The sequence below is a fragment of the Ictidomys tridecemlineatus genome, chromosome 1 (genome assembly GCF_052094955.1).
Source record: "Ictidomys tridecemlineatus isolate mIctTri1 chromosome 1, mIctTri1.hap1, whole genome shotgun sequence".
In the NCBI taxonomy this organism is placed as follows: Eukaryota; Metazoa; Chordata; class Mammalia; order Rodentia; family Sciuridae; genus Ictidomys; species Ictidomys tridecemlineatus.
The window spans coordinates 147,997,651-148,017,172 of record NC_135477.1 but is presented as its reverse complement, the minus strand read 5'-3'; the positions used below and the strand labels follow the sequence as shown (position 1 = coordinate 148,017,172).

The 19,522-nt window shown below is 39.3% G+C and overlaps 1 protein-coding gene across 1 annotated transcript in view; it reads right to left on the bottom strand.

Annotated features, from left to right (window-relative positions):
- The window catches only part of Spock1 (SPARC (osteonectin), cwcv and kazal like domains proteoglycan 1), a 498,332-nt gene that overhangs the window by 62,412 nt on the left and 416,398 nt on the right, over window positions 1–19,522 (bottom strand). The window contains exon 6 of the mRNA XM_013361913.4: window positions 18,631–18,745. Coding sequence (XP_013217367.2) covers window positions 18,631–18,745 — 115 coding nt within the window. The remainder of the gene's footprint in view (window positions 1–18,630; window positions 18,746–19,522) is intronic.

Here is a 19,522-nt window from a genome sequence, read left to right as displayed (position 1 = left end):
TGGTCAGCACTGGATTATCCAAAGTACATGTTTCAGGAAAAAGGCTAGCAATCATACATATTTTCTTTTTAAAATATATTTTATATTATATTTTTATAAGAGTACTTTAATAGTGAAGAAAGAAAATACAAATAGGAAGGCTCTACTACAAGATTTCTAAGTTTATGGTACTTTAAGACCATAATAATTAGTGTAGCTGTGGCGAAGAAGCAGACAGAATAACAGAATAGAATAAAAGATTGATATATAGATCTATATAGTTATAGTCAATTGATGTCATTAAAAGACACAAAGGTAACTCAACAGAGAAAGGATAATCTTCTTAAGTAATGGTGCTGGGACAACTTGAATGTCCAAATACAAAGAATAAACACAGAGACTGTACACCTTGCAAAAACATTAACTGAAAACAGACAATAGCCTTTAGTGTTAATTGCAAACCATAAAATGTTTAGAAGAAAATAAAAGATAAAATGTATGTGACCTGGAGTTTGGTGATAAGTTTTTAGATACAACACCAAAAGCACAATCTATGAAAGAAAAAAAATAGATAATTTGCACTTTAGGAAATTAAAAACTGTGCTCTGTGGATGACACTGTTAAGAAAAATAAAAACATAAGCCACATCCTAGAAGGAAATATTTGTAAAACACATCTCTGATAAAAAAGGATTTATATCCTAGACACAAATACTCTTAAAACTCAACAACAGGAAAACAACCCAGTTAAAAATGTATGAAATATATGAAGAGATACCTCACCTCATATGATAAAAAATAACCATATAAAAGATCCTCATCATCATTTGTCATTAAGAAATGCAAAATGAAACAAGATGACAAGCCATTGCACACATAATTTCTAAAACAAAAACAAGAAATGAAAACCTGATAATTCAAATTGCAGACAAACATGCAAAGCAACAGAGATTGTGCTGATGGGAATGCAAAATGGTTTCAGCTGCTTTGGCACCATCCTATAAAACTAAACAAAGTACCATATAATCCAGCAACCCAGGCCTAAGTGTTTACCCAACTGATTTTAAAATTTATGTAACACAAAAACAAGCTATCACATGACAAAAAGACATGGATAGATCTGAAATAAATATTGCTAAGTAAAAGAAGCCAGTACAAGGAGCTATATGATGTGTGGTTTCATTTACATGACATTTTGGGAAAGACAAACTATTACAGAAGGTAAAGAAATCTGTGGTAAAGATACAGTACTTAAAAGGGCAGAGTACATTGAGAATTTTTTAGAGTGGTGACCCTAGTCTTTATGATACTGGAAGGGTCAATAATATGACACTATAAATTTTTCAAAACCCATGTACCTTATAGCATAAGGAGTGAACGTTTAATTATTGCAAACTTAAAAAATCATTGAAGAGACCAAAAGATACTAGGATATTATGTTGTGACAAAACCATCTAAATGTATTATTGTATTATTAATGTATGCTCACCTGAGATAAACAGCATTGAAAATTAGTGGGGTCTATAAAACTAAAGGCAAAAAGAATCACATATCTATATATATCTTTATCTACCTACACTGAGAGAGAGAGAGAGAGAGAGAGAGAGAGAGAGAGAGAGAGAGAGAGAAATTATATATATATATCCTTATTCTGCAATGACAATTCAGTGGTAGTGAGCACACCTAGTGTCCAGATCTTGGTTTCTAATACTATTCTCCAATAGAAGGAACCAGTGTCTTAGAGACATAGCTGATTCTATGACTTGGATGAGGAGTATACGAGATGAGCCTGGAGCATCTTTCAGTGCCAGAAATTAAAGAATTACTCAAAACTAAGTAAACAAAATAAACCATAATCTGAACACGTCAAAGATACACAGGACCTCAACAAAGAGCTTCCAATGGCCAAAACTTGAATGATTTAAACAACAAAATCTTAGTACTAGATTAATAGCCTCAAGTATAAGATAAATGTCCATGACCCATATTTTTATAAGTGAATGATTAAAGGAATAAATATGGGTGAAAGAGACATCTCCCATACAGAAGAATTCCAAATAATTACGTAGACACTCGGCCCTCAAGATTCCACAGAAGGAGAGGAAGCATTACCCTCTCCTTAAGTATGAGTTCTGTGTGGGGAATTTCTTGCAAAAGAATGTGATATGGGAAGGAAGAGAAATGAGTACCTTTCAGTGCAGAAACCTCATTCAGTGATCAGGTTCATGTCAACAGTGCTATGTCACATAGAGAGCTATGCCCTTGAACTAAAGTGAAGAGAGTGGCACTTGACCTCTTAAGTTTGCATCAATTAAATGTTCACTTCTTATGGTCTTCTTCCTCCAAATCCATCACTACAATCTATACATGAGAGTAACATGAAACAAATCCCAACTGAGGGACATAGAAAGTAATTGCCTGGTATGCAAAACATCTTGGTCATCAAAAACAAGGCAAATGAGAGAGAAGCCTAAGAGACATGATGACTCATTGCTGCTCTCTGGTATCCTGGATAGGATTCTAAAACAGAAAAAGGAAATCTGATAAGAAACAAGGAAATACAAATTAAAATGTGGACTTTGATTGATTCTAGTTCATTGATACTGGTTCATTACTGCGGCAAATGTACCATACCAACATAAGATGTTAATGATAAAGGAACTGGATACAGGGTAATATCTGGAAACCCTGTGAGTACACAGAGTGCACAATGTTTATGTAAAGCTAAAGCTTTTCTACAGTAAAGTTTAAATTAAAAAAATAAGCAATAAGGTAATAAGGAAAATAGTAGAGCTTTGTTGGGTAACAATTGCTAAAGAGAAAAATAAAAAGAAAGAAAATAGGCATGGGGTATAAGTGTACAGTGCTTTAAGCACAAGGAATGTTGGAGACTTGACCAAACAAGACGTGAGGAGGGCCTCTACAAGCAATGCAGCCAGTCTAATCACAGGGGTCAGATTATGCAAAGGCCTTCCCAGCCCTGACTCATACACCTGAGAGAAATGAAAGATGACCCTACCATGGGCCAAGCAAACAAGTGCTATTATTTATTCCATTCTGTAAGTTGTCATCAAAGCATTAAGATGCAAAAAGAAACATAGCATGCATCTAGCTAAGGGAGTCGAGTAATCAAATCTCTAGATTTAGGAGTCAAATGATCTGGCTCCAAACTTTGAATCTGCCCTTTGCTAAATGTGTGACTTGGAACAATTTGAATTTTAGAAGGTTTAATCTTCCATGTTTAAAATGGAGAAAACTTTATCTCCATCACTGGGCATTTGGGATGATTAAATGGAAAATAAGGTACACAGAGTCTAACAATAGTTAATAAATAGCAAATATTTCTTAAAATTCACATTGGACAAGAAGACCAAAATACCCATTATCTGCAGATGATATAGTTTCCTACATAAAATCCCAAATGATAAACTTAAAAAAAAATACTATCAGGATAAAGATTTCCTATGTGAAAGAAATAATTATTTTAACAAGAAAAAAGGAAAACAGATTTCATTCACAAAAAGCAATCACAAACATCAACTCTCAAGTTGTGGATGCAGTGTGGAAGATGCAAGCCAACATAAAAGGGAACTGCAGACACTTCCTTCCTGAGGAAACCTGGGTAAGGAGATGTGTCGTGTTTCCAGATGGAACAACCTAATTGGAAAGTTATCAACTGTTCTCAAATTACTTTGCAAATCCAATCTGCATTCCATTTTTTTTTAAAAGTTTTTGAAAATGACTTTGAATATCATCTGGGAGAATGAATAGGTAGGGCTACCCATGCAAAAATTGAAAAGATGAACTATGGAGCAAAAATCATTTTTAAAAGTGGCTATTTGAAAGAGAAAAAAAATTGATCCATTTCTCATATCCTGAAAAGTATCAGATGGATTAAAACAGTGTTTTTCCAACCCAAGGTTGCAAATCCATGAGTGTATCCTGAACATAACTTTCTAAAACATGAAGCAGATGAGAGAGAATAGAGAACAGCATATTCTACAGCGTATGCTGAGCATTACTTGGTGAAAGCTTCAAGTGCTGGCTCATAGTGGAACTGTTTCTGTTTCTTCCTGTGTGGATGCCATGGGCCTAATGCATCAAACATGAACAATTCAAGCCATGGAAGAACAAAATGAAAACAGGTGAAACTTTTACCTGGCCTTATAGGAGGGGAGAGGTTTCTATACACACATCAAAGCCAGAAACTAAGGAATAAACAAAAGGCCTGAATGGATACAAACCTCAAAAACTTAGTCTTACAAAAAAAATACCATTAAAGGCAAATGACCCATTTTTAAAAAGTGAAATATATATAAAGGACTCCTATACATTTATAAGGAGGATAAATACATATGAAAGATTCACATATATTATGTAAATATATAAAAACCTATATGTAATATGTATTTAAAAAATGCATATATAATATTAAAAGAACTGCTTTATAAACTATTGAGAAAAAAAGATCTGTGCTCTAAAAGAGAGCAGATAGGGACAATTTTAAAAGAATTACAAGTAGCATTTATGCATGTGCACGTGCTCACACACACGCCCCTTAAACCTGCAGTGTAATCAAAAAAGTGAAAAATCAAAATTTAACAGTCAGATAATTGCCTCTCAACATCCATTTTTCTGCTTTTCTCTGGTAATAAGAACCTTGATTTTCAGCTGGCTTGTTACTTTCCAGCTTCACAGTCTACATTTCCTAGCATCTAAAGTAGGACCCTGTGTGTGACTAGTCTCAGACTAAATTCCAACTGACTTGGCCACTGAGAAATAAGCAGAATTATATCCAAATTCTCAGAGGTATGCATGCAGCAAAGGAGCATACTTTGTTCTTTGATTTCTCCAGCTGACTGGACTACAGATGGAAGGGTTGGATCCCTACTGACATCTTGGACCATGGAGTAAACTCAGAGTATCTATATGGAAGGAAGCCAGTTCCCTGATGATAGAGATTGCCCCATACCAACCAACCAGTAAGTATGGTTACTCATTCTTTGCCATGACTACTGACAGACGAGCAGAGAGCATGTCCCATGATTCAAACTAGTGAGACATGCTGGATTTGCTAATCCAGCATGTGAAGGAGAGAGGCTGCCCAACTGGAGAAGACAAGCATGTGGTACAAGACTGCAGATACAGGCAAGATTTAAAGTAGGATTCAAAAAAGAAGAGTTAGACATGTTTGTTATACATCATTTTTAAAACACTGAAAAATAAAAAGAATACATTTTAAAAAATTACCTGGCCTCCCAAACTGAATATAATCACACACTATTTTAGTACCTTTATTATTAGCTTAATAATACTTAATAGTATTCCCATATCATCCATTATTTCTTTAGAACATTATTTTTAATGGCTTCATGGTATTTGATTATATAAATGTACTATAATTTTTATAACTAGTCCTCTGTTATTGAACATTTAGCTTTCCTCTAATTTTTCATCATTATAAACACCGCTTTTATGAACATAGTTGTATATTAATTGTGCAGACATCTTAATTACTTTCATAGGAATGTTCCTAGCAGGATAATCTCTGGGTAAAAGTGTATCCATATTGTTAGTCTTTTGTTAAACACTGTCAGGATTTCTTCCAGAAAAGATGCTCCACAAGCAATGTATTGAAAAAATGCCTCTTCAAAAAGCCTTTGTCGCTTTGGGTACTATAACTCTTAAAGAATCTTTCTACTTTGTAGATTAAGAAAAATGGTAGCTTTATTAACTAGAATTTAGTTAACATATGGAATTGATAAATAACAGTGGTCTGAACAGAAGAGGGTTTATCTCATTACCACTAAGTCAAGTGGTACAAAGTCTAGAGTTGCTCTCACCCCAGGCCATGCTAAGCCCCTTCACATAGATCTGGAAACCACATGTTTCCTAGACGCTCAGGATTCCTCACAACACTCTGAATGTGGCCACTGAGGTTATCTAGGTCTCCTCCTTCTAGTTGCCATTATCCCTGACTCCTTGGGATTTCCAGGCCTAATAGCAATACTGCCCATGTCAAAGGAAATGGTCTTTAAAAGGGATGCACTCTATGTCTATGAGCAAACATGTTTAGCTGCAAATAACGGAAAGCTTAATTAATAGAGGTGTAAGTTCTTGAAGATTTATTTACGACATAAGAAGTTAGGAGAGAAGCAGTCATGATTCTAGTTCAGCTGCTCCATGATGCTACCAAAGACCCAGGTTCTTTCTGAGCTCTGTTCTGTCATCTCTCAGTGGTGAACTGTAATCATCAGGCTTGGTATCTTGTAGTTACAAAAGTGCTGCTGTGTCTCCATTCATACCTCTATGAGGTGGAAGTCCTCACTGCCTGTGATGCAGCATGAAGGTAAAACTTTCCCCAGAAATCAACAGAAGGTTTGACCTGCATCCCATGAGTCAGAACTGAATCACAGGGCCACAGCCTTTGCTGCAAGAGTCTGAGAAAATAAGAATGCAGCCCAGTGTATTCTTCCTTGAAGAGAAGCAAGATTAAATGGGCATGGGGTAGGCAGCTGACAGTGTTGGCAAGACTGTTCTAGAATTTCCAAGATCTTTCCAAAGAATAGATTTAGGTTTTGGGGTATGTGTGTGTTAAAAAAAAAAAAAAAACAATATTCATTAAGCACCTTGCCTAACTAGCTGCTGAATTAATTTCTCATTGAATTCATTTCATTTTCCCAAGATAGACTGATTCTCTTTATTTTTACAGATAAGGAATTTAGACTCAGAAAAGTCAAGGAGCTTGCCCAAAGCTGCAAAGCTAGTAAGTCTTGGAGCTAGACTTCATTTCCACAGCTGACTGGCTTCAGAGGCCACACACATCCTCTAGTACATAATGCTGCCTCTCAACAAGACCCATCATGTATAACTGAAGGGCAAACAATTGAGTACAAACAAATTTGCCTAAAACATGAAGATACAGTTAAAGACCCATGGGAGGTCAGGTGAAGAGAAGACGTCCTAAGAAAAACAGAAAGCAATATGTGTGCTAGAGGCCAAGGCTCTGAGATATCCCTTAACTGCTTCCCATTGACAAGCAGTCAAGGCCAGGTACACAGGGCCAAAAGGGCCATTTGATTACTCCTGGTTATCACAGAAAGCAAGTTCAAGGAGCAAGTGGGTCTCCACACATGTAGGATTAATATCTCATGACAGACAGACACTAAATTTAACCTAGATATTTATTTATTTAAATATCATTACAATAAAATACATAACAGGTATGTGTCAAAATAATCCTTATACTTAGTTGTATCCATATATTCAATAGAGCGTATGCTGGAAAAATAAAGATAAGTTAGCCATAATCCCTGTTCCAGGATCCATAATGTAACAGTATTGACTATCTTTTTTAAGTTAGAACTGATCACAGAAATCACAAAGGAAGGAGATCAAAATTATACAAAAGTACTCAGAAAGATGCATATATTTAAAAAAAAAAACTCGAAGTCTGGGGCTTATAAAACCAACTCCATAAAGAGACAGAAGCAGTTCAGCACCAGATAATTATGATCTTGAGACATAAGCAAGCTCTAAATGCAGACAAACAAACAACTCATTATTGTGCTAGGTATGAATATTTCTTGTTCTACCACTCTTAATGAAGAAGCAGCACAGGATCTGGGCACATAATGAGCACTTAATAAATGCTGGTTTCCATAGATGATGGATGGATGGATGGATGGAAGGATGAAAATGCATTACTGCTATCAACAGACTCAATTGCTCCCTTGCTTTTAGGGGAAAATAGCTCAATTTTAGGGGGAAAAAGTACTTTGGATATTACCTTCAACTTTTTTTAAATAGAACTCAGAGGTCTTCAGAAGCAAGGTGTATGAAATAACAGATTAGTGTTATTTTAGTTCACTATATTTCTCCTGAATAGGCAAGTTTCCTACTGAGCACAGTGGTAATTGGATTTGAATCCAACTATCTCACAACATATAACTATGTATGATTCTTGTACCAGAAACTCGAGACTCAAATGAGAACAAATTCTTGCAATCTCCATATAATCCCTCCTTCACCTAGAAATGTTCTTAGTGTTGTCCCAGGGGCCCAAAGAAACACTGCACAGCAAGCTCCATTCCAAAGAATGCTACACTTCTGCAACTGGCACAAAGGTATTTGCTTCCTATGAAACCTCAAGCCCTTTCTCCAAGTCAGGGAAGCAGGATGCAAGGAAAGAGCAGAAATTTCCGAGCCTGGTTGGGATAAGAGCAACTGTTTCCAAACCAGATGGAAATGTGTAGATGCCTGTGGTACATTCCTATCGTTAATAATTCATTCTACCTCCATGAACTTGGCCTAATCTACATCATGTACATGCGCTGAGCTGGGCATGGTGCACACAGCAGTGAACAGTGTGTGAGGAAAGCTGGGGCTGGAGATCACGTAGAGAGAACAAAACCAGCAGGTGTGAATTACAGGATCCTGGCAGACAAAGAGACGCCACAGCAGCCATCATCAATATAGGGGCAGGGGGAAAGGATCCTGTGGGTAGTACAGATGCTAGGTCCTGGAGATTGGGATAGCCAACTGTACCCCCAGCTGGAAGGAATGAGGCCACAGACTGGGATCTGGAGGCAGTTAAGGCCAAGGAAGTCAGGAGACAGGATGCTGTCCCTGTTAAGCTGCCTTACTTAAGGTCCGAAAACTCCCTAGTTAACTTGGCTTAGAAGAGAATCTACTCAATTCTAAGATTTGAAGAAATATAGGGACAGGGATCCAGGTATCTTCAGCCTTGTTGACATCTTCAGCTTAGTAGTTCCACAGGATTGGTAGCCCTCGTAAAACAACTTTAAAAAAAAAAAAAAAAACTGGACTGAAAGCAATTTTGGAAGTCATTTTTGTGGGGAGCATTTATTGGCCCTGTGCTATGGCACATGAACAGAATTATGATCAAACCCTTGTTGGCATTAATTTTCAGGCTTTTGACATCCAACTTCTAAGTCTGATCTCACATCAGCATCCCTTGCCTAGCCTGGCCAAGGAGGTCACCATAAATGCATACTCCCTCCTCTGGGTCAGGAGGAGATAGGGAGACACAACTACCTTTTTGGGATCCAAGCCTGATATGCAAGAAGAGGACTGGATTTTTTTTCTTCAAAGATCCTTCTACATAGTAAAAAGATACTCAAAGATGAAGGACTTTTCCCTAGCAAGACCCACAATTGTGAAACTGAGAACTTGAAAAGTAGTTTCATGTCTCAATATCCCAGTTTTTCCCCTAAACTGTCCTGAAGCTATTTCTCCTTTTAGCTCTTTCGAGTTCTTAAAATAATGAGAAGCATGAGTAGAACTCCTCCTATGTAAGTAGCCCTCTCTTGCCATACCACTCCCTCTTTTTTAAGAAGGAGGGGGAAAAACACAAGGTTTCACTCTAATTACACCACCACAATTTGGACACCTCTCTCAGCTCCCTCTTTTTCCTGTTAGTTTCTCCAGACTGGTCATTTTCTTGTTGTTATTTTGTTTTGGTTTTGGCTGTCCTTCTAACTGATCTGATATCTATTACTACATATGTAGACAACTACTTATTCTGGGCTTACATACTCCTCAAATATATACTCCTCAAGTAAAATAAAGTGATATTCCTGCCTCCTTCATGCCTAGATGCTACTTGAGTTTTGAAACATCATCATCATCACCATCATCATCATCATCACCATTAATACCCATCATGACAATGACAATACTACACAGGCAAGGGATGCCAGTGTCCCACTAATGAAAAGTAGCTATATTTTGTAAACTCTAACTGCATTTTTACAGCGAAAATCCAGCTCCTTTGATTCTCACCTGTTAGGAGTGAGTGGGGCTGAACCTTTCTTTGCTCACTGCCCTGTCCAAGGCCCAGCTCCCATTTCAACTCCTGAATGTTGGAAATAGTCCTTCCAACATTTTATTAAGCAGCCTGCTTCATGGGTTGGCAGCCACTTGCTTTCTTCTGATTATAATTTTAATTTAGTTTATATTGTAATGCTGTCTTTTCTTTTCACAGCAATAGATAGCAGGCAGGACAGATTACAAGTGAATTTTTATCTTTAAGGAGCTAGGTGGGAAACTTGTGGCTATCAGAGAAGCATAATGTGGAGGTGAACAATGAGCCCATGCCACTGTTTTGATAAACTTCAGAGAGCTAAGCATGCTTGCACAAAGAAAGAGAAGAAAATGAATGAGAGTATTAATTCTCTCACCTTGGAAAAATCCCATCAGCGAAGACTGTGATATCAGTAAAGGGCTACATTCTTTGGGTACAAAAAGCATAGTAAAATTTAGTTTAAAATGTTCACGTGTGTATGTGCATTTGTTTCTCTTTCCAAAGAAGCCTGTCTTTTTTGATGGACATTCAGTTTAGGTTACTAACACAGTAAAACATGTGAGTTAGAATACACGTTTCAGGAAAAGGCTTTGACCCCCTGCTCCATCATTTAGTATCTGGGTGGCCATAGGAAGGTACTGAACCAATCCAAGTCTCAAATTTTCTCACCAGCAGTAAAAATATAATTGTTTGGTTGTCAGAGGAAGTAAACATATGTACAAAGTACTTAGCACAGTGCGCAAATTAAGCACCTTATACAGATTATCTTGCGTCATAATAATTTTTAAACTATTCCAAACATTGTAAATTTAAAAAGTTATAATAAACAACATTTTAAAAAGAATAAATAGATTTGTTGAATAGGTGGCAATTATTGATAAACTAGACAAAACTTCTCAGGTAGCTTTCATTCTGGTGGACAAGACAGATAATAAATAACATAGGTAGGCAAACTAATAGGTTAGAAGGCCATAAACAGACAAAGCAGGGAAGAAGGATAGGAGGTGCTGGGGAAGGTTCCTGACAAGGTGACAGCTGTACAAAGACTTAGAGATGACTGGCAGGATGAGTTATGGGGGTATCTGGGAAATATGGTCTAAACTGAGGGGACAGTAGTGTGTACACACAGCTAAGGGCCCCATGGAGGTCTGTGTGCCTGTAAGCAACAAACTTGGGAACAGAAGATGGGGACAGAGACATGATATATACAGCTTTGCAGGTCACCAAGGGGTCGTAAACTTTTCGTCTTAATCTGAACAAGATAGGAAATCACTGGAGTGTCTTGGACAGGGAACTTCACTGAATCAGTTGAACTACTGTGTTCAAAAGAAAAGGTATGATATGACCAGGAGATCAATTAGGAAGCTATTAAAATAGAAGGTGAGGATGTCCTGAACCTCTAGAGTGGTCACAGTTGGGGTGATGGCAAGTGTCTCTACGTGAAAATCTATTTGAAAGTACAGTCATTGAGATTGGTTAACGGGATTATATGTGTATATGAGAGAGGGAGAGGAGTTTTTACTTCAGCAAATATAAAAATGGATCTGCCGTGAATTAAAATGGCAAATCCTGTAGGAGCAAGGAGCAGATCTGGGAGGAAGACTGGGAGTTTGCCTTTGGACATGTCAAGCTTGCTGTGCCTATGGGGCATCCAAGTGGAAATGCTGAGTCATCACTATGGGTTTAAGTCTGAATGTCAAGGCAGCACTGAGAGCAAGACGGTTGGTGATTGGTAGAAAGAGAGAGATGGATACACGCATGCTCAGATGCATGAGTAGATCTGTGTGTATGCTCAAGAAATAAATCTATGATGTATAAAAGGTTATAAAACAGAATTTGGTTCCAATTTTGGATGAGTGAAATGTTAAAAGTCTATGTGGGTATAAAAAATAATTGCAGATGTGCAGGAAAAAGTAAGGTAACATAACTGGGAATATGAACACATTTACTGTTAACATTTAGATTCCGGATAAGAATGTATGTTAACTTGTGAACTCTTTTTAAAAAGTAGAAAACAGGGGAAAAAGACTGTTGGTTTGGGCAAACTATCAGGCCCCTTCCCTGTCCCTCCTGTGCTTCCTGGACCCCATGAGCTGAGCAGATTCCCTCTGCTACATCCTTCCACCATGATGTTTTGCCTCATCTCTGGCTCAGATCAATGGAGTTAGCCAGCCATGGACTGAATCCCCTGAAACTGTGAGTCAGAAATCTTTCCTCCTCTAAGTAGTTCTTGTCAGGTATCATGAGCACAGTGATGCAAACCTGACTAATACAGAGACCTACTACTTTCTAGCACAAACCTCTATCCTCTTCTCAACTCCAGTTATGATTCCAGTTCCCCTCTGCCTCAGTTTACTCCTTTTTCTCTTTCTACCTTTAGCTCTCCACAGACTGTTGCTGACAAACAGGCTTCAGAAGGAACAGGAGAACCTGGTGCCCAGAGCTGATTTCACAGAATGGGAAGAACCAGAGATCAAAGCCAACATCACCGCTTACCTCCGAGTCCTGATGAATGAGTTTTTCTTTGATGCAGTTGCCAATTTAATTTTCTAGCTTTTAATTTTTTCTTTTAAGGTCATGACATTTAGAATAACAAGTCCCTAAAACTTAAATATTCCTTTATATGTTTAATGCCTGACTATAATATAGTACTGAATAATAAGTGACTGAAGTTGAATGGGTATGGAAAGGTTAATAGAAACTGCTTTTAAATTGCAGGTTTGCAAGCCCGAGGCCTTCGTCCTGTTACACAATAGGCATTAAAGAGAAATGTTCTTTCCTGCAAGCAAAGATAAATCTCCATTTTTCTAGGTGCCTCTGCAGCAGGATTCTTTCAGGATTTTTCCATTGAGACATTACAGCTAGGAGGAACTCTTTACCCCGTTTCTTTTGCATTGCCTCCTATTCCCATTTAAACACATTTCCCTAACTTCACTTGTGATAAGTAATAGAATTAGACAACCGTCTGTCAACCCAAAACTTTTTTTTTTTTCTCTCCAGAATCTAGCCCTCAGGTTGAAAACACCATCTGAGGGGGAAAAAATCATTGTAGATGATTTTTCTCCTATTCCAAATAGCTCTGCTGGAGGCAAGTTGTTATTTCCTTTTTAGCACAGCCTGCTGGGAAAAAGTGCAGTTCTCCTTCCTCCCTGAACAAAAGTGCCCTGCCCTGTGCCTATTTTCTTGCATGTGTCAGTCTAGTAAAGGGAAACCACACTAGTCTTCTCCAGGATTTCTTAGGTTGTTTAGTTGAACCTACATCCCTTCTTGCAAAGCTAGTCTAAGCCAACTAAAGAAAAGAAGAGAACAGTTCTCTCTGTTTCCTCCTCCAGAGACAGAGTGGAGGAGAGGATGGGATAGATTCTACAGAGTACCATTCAAAACCTTGCTGGTTGCAGGAAGATAATGACATTTTCTACTTCTGGTTGACATTAAAAGTTTCAGGCAAGAGATTTCAGGCCCAGGAGAAATTAAATTTAACTTCCACTATATAGACCTTTTAATCATCTTCAGGCTGAGAACTCAGCTGTGACATAAAATAGTAGCAACAACTGTGCCTGACCTGGAGACAAATGGCCCAATGTCTGACCCTAGGCAAGTGTCTCTCTCTCTCTCTCTCAGGGGCTCTCCAGTGTTCTCTTTTGGTATATGGAGATTGAATAAGGATCACTGGTGGTTAAACTCTGCTACAGATGTAATTTAATATGGTAAAGCATAAAATGGGGTCATGCTGAGGGAGGGCTGAGGCCCAAGGCATGCAGCCTTCCCAGGTATTTATGGGGAAACTTGAAGCAACTTTGAGGAACAGAGGGTTCCTCTTGACATGGTATTGTGGAAGACAAATGAAACCCTTCCCAAGTTGAAATTCTACTTCTCTGCAAGGTTCTCACCTCAGCCTGGGGAAGCTCCAAATCCCTCCTTAGAAGAGGAGTAACTCATGAGATGGCACCTCCATGGTGCCCAGGAACAAGGCTGCCAAGCTCAGGCCAAGAGGGTGATGGTCTGACTTCTGAAAAGTGGGGAGGTGAGGCAGGAGAGGGAGATGCTCAGGTCTAGATAAGTGTTAGTTGACAAATGCACCTTTAGAGCCTCTCATTTTAAGAGACCTCTATTTTTTCTTTCTTAGATTTTTTTTTTCACCACTGTAAAGAATCAAGAAACTAGTACCTCTGACTTTCCTCATGGCCTTTGCTGAGGATAGAAGTGAAAATAGCAGCGATACCCTGGAGCTAAGAAGTAGGGTTCCATCTAAGAAGTAACTTCCTGACCGATCTGGCTCTTGGGTACTAGAAAATACCACTGGGAGAGATTTTTCCTGAAAAACTCAGGCTTAATGTATTCAATACATATAGTTCCATTTCACCTTTTTTCCCTCTTTTTCTCTTACTCCCTCTCTTCTTTCCTTCCTTTCCTTTCCCTTTTTTCTTCCTTCCATCCTTCCTTCCTTCTGCTCATACATGCTGGAGGCTGAACCAAGAGCTTCACACATGCTAAGCATGTGCTCTATTCTGTTTTGTTTAGATAATCATTACTTTATTTTCTAGAGGCTGTACAGGCTTTATAAGATCAAAGTGATAAAATAATTAAGCAACGTGCCCAAGGTTATAAGGTAATTGAGAAGGGTGATAGGAAAGATTCAGGGGTATTAAAGTATGACCCCACCCACCAACAGCTCTTGGGAAGACATTTCAAAGGAAAGATCCAGAAAAACAAACAAAAATCAACTACTTGGTTTTGACTTAAAAAAAAAATTCTGCTGAAACAATAGAGACAAAAAAACTGATTTGCAAGAATTGGGTATATATTAATTCAGAAGACCAAAAGTTAAAAGAAGCAAAACACTCTGACATGAAGAGTGAGTGAGTTAAACCCTGCCCTCACACACTCTCCACATCCGACTCCAGTACTGGTCAACTCTGGAGCTAGGAGCTGGGAAGATCAGGTAAAGGCAAGGGAATTCACAGGAAAGCTTGTGCTCACCATAGTTCTTCCAATCTCTTACCCAATTCTGGGTCCTGGATTGGGAAGAGGATTTCCTGAAAACCAAGACAAGGGGAGAGGCCCTTTGGTAGTACATACAGAAGGCCTGTGTTTTGCTACCAGTCTGAAAACCAGTTAAAGGCAGGACAGGAATGGCTACAGGTAGATCTATGAAGTAAAGTATAAAATGAGGTTATGCTGAGGCCCCAGGTATGTCGCCTTCCCAGGTATTTATGGGGAATCTTGAAGCAGCTTTGAGACTCCCATCTTTCTTGAGGCCATGGAATCACAGAAGGACATCCTCAAGCTTTCTGTGCCCTTGAAGGGAGCCATTAATGGGTGTGAAAGAGCTAGTAATCCAGAAGAGACTGACATAGCAGAAAGAGGACTCTCTGTGATCTTAATGGGCATGGTGTGCTGAGATCATGGCTAAAATCTCCAACATCTCTTACTGGACGATGGTGAGAATAAACACTGGTAGCCAACTAAACAAAAATGTCAAGAACTCAACATAGGCAGCTAGATGCCAAAGAGTAACAGACACCATCCAGAAAGGTCTCCCACCAATGTCACAGCTCATAAATCTCCACCTCACCCCTACTTCCTGGAGCTCAGATAGAATTCTGAATTAACAGAATCTGCCTACAAGTAGCTCCATGAGTTTTTTTCATGACCAGATGGAACTGAGGTTCAAAACAGAGGCAACATTGAAAACAAGAGCAAAAGCACAACTATTGCCACGTTTTTGACTGACATGCATTTGTGAATCTGTGAAATATCTTTTCTGCAACAGGCTAGAAACAAGAGAGCTCCTGACACAGTCCAAAGCCACGATATGTCTCACAGAGGCAGAAACTGTCATGGACAGCCTGCCCACAGCTTTCAGCTTCTGGAAGGGCTACTGACAGGTAAGGGGACGGGGCTTCCTGCTCTGTGCTTCCTCCCGCCTCCCTCCACCCCACAGCTGACACATCAACAGAAAGCTGCCTTTTATGTCATTTCTGAGCTCTCACTTTCCTCCAGCCCTTCTCTGTTATTCTGACTGCCCAACTTCAGCCCAGCCCTCATTGACTCTCATAAATAACTGTGAGAGCTGTGTGGAAAGAAGGGTCAGATCAAAGGAAAAGGTTGGCCTTTCCTTGATCAAATTTGTCAAGTTAAAATGTTACTAATTTAAAAGTTGCATTTCACATGATTGCCAATGTCTCGGCTTGGCACAGAATCACGAGCCACCACACACCTTGTAGATTCAAACAACAATCTTTTATTCCCGAACTCACACTGGCCCTGTACAAACACTTTCTGGGGCAATCCCCAATCTCCCGCACAATTCACATCCCAAATACTTTTTCTCCAGGAGAACTCAGCGGGAGCTCAGGCAGCAGGCATACCCTACTCCCAGCAGGAATAACCTTCAACCTCAACTTCCCTAAACCCGGATTATCTTAAACCGGGAACGCCCCAAACTTGTCTTAAACCTGGAACGCCCTGAACCCAAATTGTCTTAAACCCGGATACTTCCTAAAACCTGCAGGATACACCCTAATCCTGGATCCACCCTGGTCATTGAGCAGGGTCACCTTTCTCAAACACACATGCAAGGTCACAGCAAATTTCCAAGGCAAGTCCATTTAACATGGGGTACGCTGGCAAGGATTTCGATGCGTCATTCCTACTTGGCAATGGCCCTCAGCATATGATGACCCTGGGGATGGTCAATGCCCTCATCGCCATGATATATCCTCATCCTCCAGGGAAACTTGGATCAAATCCATGTGAAATATTGAATATCATTATCTCCTACAGGGGATTCTGCTTTCCTCCATTAGGATCCCATCGGACACTGTAATAAGTTAACTATGGCCATGAAGTTTTACCTTCAACAGGTGCTTTCTGCTTCCCCTCATGCTTATGTGAAAATGCCGCTATAAATTGTAGCCCAGAAATCAGATTTTTAACAAAGAAGGACATTCTCAGAACCCAATGGGAAATAATTATATAGGACCCAAGCAACTGAGGAGGAGATAAAATCTTGGTTGTTTTGGAATAGTGCTGGCATGAGTTAACATTCATTTTTTTTTTCTGATATGATGAAGTTCCTTCTTATTCTTCTGAACTGTCTTTTACTTTTAACTTCATAATCTACACTTTTGCAAATGTCTTGAAACATTTTTAAACAGTAATCTTGTTCTCATGACCTTTCGGAAATCAGGGTCAATGCTTTCCCTAAGTCTCTTTATGCTTAATGGCAATGTGCTTATTTACATAGATTAAATAAGAATCTGTTTTAATTTTTGCAAGTAAATTAGTTGCACAGAGAGAACATGGCAAGGTCATACCTCGTGTGTCCTATTTAAGAGTATATCTCATATAGTCAGGTATGAGGACCAATAGTAAGAAACAAAGGTTGTTCTTCATTTGAGAAACTAAAAATCTCCCCCCTGAAAATGGTCCATCTTAAATAGTTATGGCAAGTGAGGCAACCTTAGCAGATCTGCAGGTCCTTAAGAGCGAGGCCTTCACCCTCATCTATAGATAACTACAAGCAAAAAGCAGAGATGGCCTTTGTGGTTTACTCCCCAGCTTCAGAAGGAAGAGCAAATAAAAGCAACAAACAAAATGCCTGGAATAGTAGAAGTTACTGAATTTTCCTAAGAAGATTCTTGAGAAATTTCCAGATGGAAAAGTTAATTTTCTGAATACGTAGATACTTATTAACCCCACAGCTTTAGATTTTCTGACCAGATTACAAGGAGGCTTACGTCCATTAACTTTTCTTGCAGCAACCATGTAAGAGTCAAAGCAATGAAACCAGCTTTTTGGAAATCGAGAATAACCTTTGGAAATGAGTTGTGGTCACAGTGCTTTATGATTGATACCATCTTTCACATCCTGAGTTCAACATCCCAAAGAGCCTTTACACATAATCTTCCTGAAGTTACCACAGACAAATTTAGACTTGAACCCTTTATCTATTTGCCATGGAAAAGACAGCTTGTAAAGAAGCAAAGGATGATCCCTCTCACCTGGTTCGGTCTCCTCCATCTCAAATGGTTTCTGTCTTTCGAACACATGAGTGGACACTCACAGGCACACCCACTTACACACAGGCACACATAGAACAGCCAGATATAGCTGAGAAAGTTCAGCTCCACAGAAGGCAAATTCAAGCTTCTTTCTCAGGTCTCATTAAGGAAAGCTTAGAAAAGGGCTGAGGCCGATGGGATGACGTAACTTTCCAAATCATGAAAACATACAAAGAAGTCTAACCTTTCTTGCTCCTCTCAGCCACAAAGGGTAAACAGCAGCCCCTAAGCAGGTATTCTCTTTCATCTGCCCCCTAGCTCTGTGCCGCACTCCAAGAAGAATATATTAATAATGAAATGCTTTATGGGAGAATACTCTCCACTGTTGTGACATCTCTGTGGTCTCTGTTTTGATATTTGGCCTTGAGAAGTTCAAAGGATTTGAGAGATTACGGTTCAAAAAAGACTATAAGATAGACTCCAGGGCAGGCCCTGGTCTTAGATACTGAAAAATCTGCCTCGCCCACATCATGCCCAATTTGACCTCCAAAGGAACCCAGTACATATCTTGATCTAAACAGAATTATTTTCAGAGACTCTCAATTCTTCTTTTTCTCTTTAGTGGCAGTTGAAGACAATTCGGTTTAGGGTTGCTGAACAGGCTGGAGGACCTACTTACCAAGTCAGCCCATTTCTCCAGCTTGGACCCCAACAGCTCTGTTGAATGACAGGTTCCTGGTAGCGGCGACAAGCTGGACCGCACCAGCCTGCCCTGACTGCCCATATCCCCTGCAAGGAGTTCCCCAAGATCCCCACTCACCATTCTTTTCTGCCTTGTGTTTTGGTGGCTCAGGCTCCGGGAGACATGGACAAGGCCCATCACAGAGGCTGGTGAGGCTTTTGCTAGTAGAACAAGCATGGAACTCCAACTTGCACTACAGGAGAGAGAGACAGAGGAGGCCATGAAAATGCAGTCACCAGAAATGCCGGCTCAGTTCCCAGGAAAACAGCCAGTGCCCTTTGTTTCAGGGAGGCAAGACAGGATGAAGTCATCTCGGTTAAAGGTATGAATTACAGAATACTAAGTAAGAAAAGGACTTCCATGTTCTTTTTTTTTTCTTTTCCAAATGCACAGGATAACTTCTAAAACACCATGTAAGCACTGGAAGGCTTATTTTAATAAATGACAAACTGAACTGTCACTATTTATAAAATAAGATTATTAATATGAAACATTACACCTGAAGAGTCCCATATGGTCCAGGAAGCCCTCCCACCTCAGCACTGGAGGCATCTTCCCCACACTTCCTCCCACATATGGAAGGCTCTGCGTGTAGAACTCACCTGACAGCTTGCTCACCCTCTTGCTGGGGAGGAGTGACAGTCTCTTCTGTAAGTTTGGATATCTGAGGCTTGGCCCCTTCTTCTTGGGACCAATGTGAAATGAATATTTTTGCTTCCATTGCTTAAAACCTGAGTTTTGATCACTCCCTGGTTGGAGGATGTCTAACCAACCAGTAACTCAGTTAAATCATCTACCTAATTCTGGGATTCAATACTAGAATCCTATTAGCTGTATTCTCCTGCCACTCCCCCATCAGCAATAGTCATATTTTGCTTAGTTTCTTCCTGGCTCTTTACTTTTAGGTCTCAACAGATGCAGGTGAGAGGAATGGTATTTATAGTTGCAACACATCCAACCAGGTACCAGC